At 34.2% G+C, this 3,086-nt stretch overlaps 1 protein-coding gene across 2 annotated transcripts in view; it reads left to right on the top strand.

Annotated features, from left to right (window-relative positions):
- Nucleotides 1-3,086, top strand: part of LOC110021742 (AT-hook motif nuclear-localized protein 10-like) — a 5,703-nt gene continuing 2,617 nt past the window's right edge. The window contains exons 1-3 of one of the 2 annotated variants that reach the window (XM_020720357.1): nucleotides 1-66; nucleotides 657-1,251; nucleotides 2,035-2,087. In XM_020720357.1, coding sequence (XP_020576016.1) covers nucleotides 744-1,251; nucleotides 2,035-2,087 — 561 coding nt within the window. In that variant the 5' untranslated portion in view covers nucleotides 1-66; nucleotides 657-743. Of the gene's footprint in view, nucleotides 91-656; nucleotides 1,252-2,034; nucleotides 2,088-3,086 lie in introns of both variants that reach the window. The other variant, XM_020720356.1, reaches the window with a different exon arrangement.

Here is a 3,086-nt window from a genome sequence, read left to right as displayed (position 1 = left end):
AGGGGGAGGGGGAGGGGGGGCCGGAAATATTGCGGCGATTTTTCCTGTTGTCATCTCTTCACCTTCGTGAGCTCATCAGGCGTGCACTAGGTTCTATTTTCTGCCATTTTTATGCTATTTTTTTTTTAGATTTTTTTTTCGTTTTTCTTTTCGGGCTTTTCTTTTCAGTGAGTTTTTGCAGATTTTCTTAATATTTTTTGGAAAATTTTGGGAAAAAAAGGAGAAATTTTGCTGTGCTTGGTTCGATTTTTCTTTGTTTTTTGTGCAGATCTTGCACTGATTTGTGCATTTTCAAGCTTTTACCTCCCTTTTTTTTTATCGTTATCTGTTAAATACCTCTAATTTTTCTGTTTTCCAACTTTTTCTTCATTTCGTAATTTTTCCCTGGGACTGTAAATTATTATTAGCAGCTAGCTGTTCGAGCTGGTTGGTGCTTGATACATCTGCCTTTCTTGTATTTTACTTTTAGGGTTTAGGGTTTCAGAGATTTCAGCTCCTTGGAGCTCAAAATATCAAAATATTTTACTCTCTTCTCCTCTTCCGATCATTTTTATCTGTCTTCCAACTCACTGTAAACCATAGCAATTACTGCAAAAGTCGCAAAATTTACCTTTTGTCCTTCAAATTTAAAAAGTTTATGTTTTTTTGGTTTGTAGCGGTGGCTATCTTCGATATCTTGGAGTTCTAGCTGAATCTGAGCTCAGAACGCTTTTGATGTGCTTCAGAGACTCTCCATTACAACCATGGAAGTGAGGTCCGAGCAATCTTTCAGTATTGGGATGCAGAATTTCCCAGTGCCGACCAAGCCCTCGATTTCTAGCATGCGCCTCACCGTGACTAACGATGGCACTGCTGTTTATAAGCAAGTTACTTCCGCGACAAACGCTACACCTGTCCCCACGATCGCTAGTGTTTCAGCTCCCCCTTTTCCGGGAGGAAACTCCGCCGTCTGCATTGGGAGTGATGGATCTCCCGCCCCACCTGTTGCGGCCATTCATGGCCTAAATGTGACAACCGGTGAGCTGGTGAAGAAGAAGCGAGGGAGGCCTAGAAAGTATGCCCCTGATGGTACCATGGCCCTTGCTCTGAACCCAGTTTCTCCGACCTCCGGAACTCCACCAGGCATCGGAGGCTTCTCTCCACTTTCAATGGGACAGGGAAACATTGATCTTTCTGTTCAAGGTGATCCCATGAAGAAGATAAAGGGAAGACCTTTAGGCTCTGGAAAGAAGCAGCAGTTGCTGGCACTTGGTAATTTACTTGTTATAGCTGTTTTTATTATTGATGTGTTTGGGTTCTTAGTTTCTTTTTAATTATTTTTGCTCTGGAACTTCTGGTAGATTAATTATGTGGTTATTGGTGATGGAGAGGGGTGAGATAGGTCGGTTAATTGTTGGGGGTGAAGGGATTGTTCTGGCAAAGTGCAAAAAGAAAAATTTTTTCGGGTGGATTTGATGTGCGGGGAAGAATATAGTTGAAATTACATTTGGGCCCATGGTCTTGTTATTGAGTTTTTTAACTTTTTATAGTGAATGCATCAACGATTGACTTGTTATTTAAATTTTACAAAATGGTGAGCCTTATCCTTTTTTAGATCTTATGAAGTCTTGTTTTGTTAAATAAATAGGATGGTTATTAATTTCAATATATATATATATATATATATATATATATATATTAGTCTAGCATTGTCTTATATGTTGGCTTCCTTAAGTTTTATTTTGTTAAAATAATGGCGCAGTTTGGATAAAGCCCGGGATCTAGCTGTTGAGTTTTGCTTCTGTAATTGCCATTTTTGTTCGGTTTTAGAGGCTTTAAAAAAATTGTTTTTTTTTGTGATTAAATTGATAAGGATTTATAATTATTTCATGCTTTGCAGGCCCCACTTAGTGGGATAAAGGTTTTGTTGTTGTTGTTGCTGTTGTTTCTTGGTACAAACAGTTGAAGTTTTTATGTGATTTATATTTAACATGTATTAACAATTTTATATTCATTTTTCTACGATTGATTCTTATTTAAGAAAATATCTTACAGGATCTGCAGGAACTGGATTTACTCCACATGTTATTGCTGTTAAGGCTGGAGAGGTATTGTTTTAGCCCTCAGTTTTATGTTTCAAGTTCTGAGATTGTTAAACATCAGCTTTGCTTTACATTTGTTGTCATATGCTGAGCTGCTTGTCTTTATGTAATAAGCATAATATTAATTACAAGTTAAATTCTTTTTAATTTTTTGATATTTTGTGTAAATATTTTATGGTAATATAGGGGCAGAACCAAGTTATGTCCAATTTCCCATCCTGTAATTTGAGATTTTTCTATAGAAATAATAAAATTTAATAACTCTTTCTTTTGTTATTCAAGCAATTTAGTAAATTTGTTTTTTGCTCAATATATAAAAAAATAAACATATGATGATTTTGCCCACACTAAATTCGAAGTCGGTTCTGCCCCTCGCAATATTCGCTATATGCTAAAAAAATTTATTCGTAAATAAGTTTCAACTTTTTCCTACTTTTATGGTGGATTTAGGTGCCACTTGGGTTCATTGTGGTACATTGTTCTGGTGTTACTATTGATATATTAAATGCTTATTGGAAATTTGTTTCCTTTTATTGTATTTACTCTTATTTGATAAATGATTCCTTACTCCTGTCATGTTCCTAGTTTTGAATTTTTACTTGTATTTTTTTTTATTTAGAATCAAATTCCTCACAAAACATTTGTAAATTTGAGGCATTCATATGTTAATTAATTCTTTATCCCTTTTGCATTGTTAGAATGCCTAAAGAGTGATTATTTGCGTACCTATCTCTATTTATTTTTCTTCATAGTGATTTTCTAACATTTACTCCTTTTCATATGTTACAATGTTTTATGTAAAAAAATTTAGCTTAAATGCAACTTGGTGATCTTAAATCATCTTTTGGTGCTTAACATTGTTCTTTTGCATTGTTGGCAGCTTAACATATGCTTTTTTTTTTTATTATTGTCATCATCTACATGATTAGCCTAATCTTAAATATTTGGGTTATTATCTTTATTATTTTTATTATTCATATTATTATTATCAATAATATATATATA

The sequence above is a fragment of the Phalaenopsis equestris genome, unplaced genomic scaffold (assembly GCF_001263595.1).
Source record: "Phalaenopsis equestris unplaced genomic scaffold, ASM126359v1 Scaffold000140, whole genome shotgun sequence".
NCBI classification, from domain to species: domain Eukaryota; kingdom Viridiplantae; phylum Streptophyta; class Magnoliopsida; order Asparagales; family Orchidaceae; genus Phalaenopsis; species Phalaenopsis equestris.
This window is presented reverse-complemented; position numbering and strand designations above follow the sequence as displayed.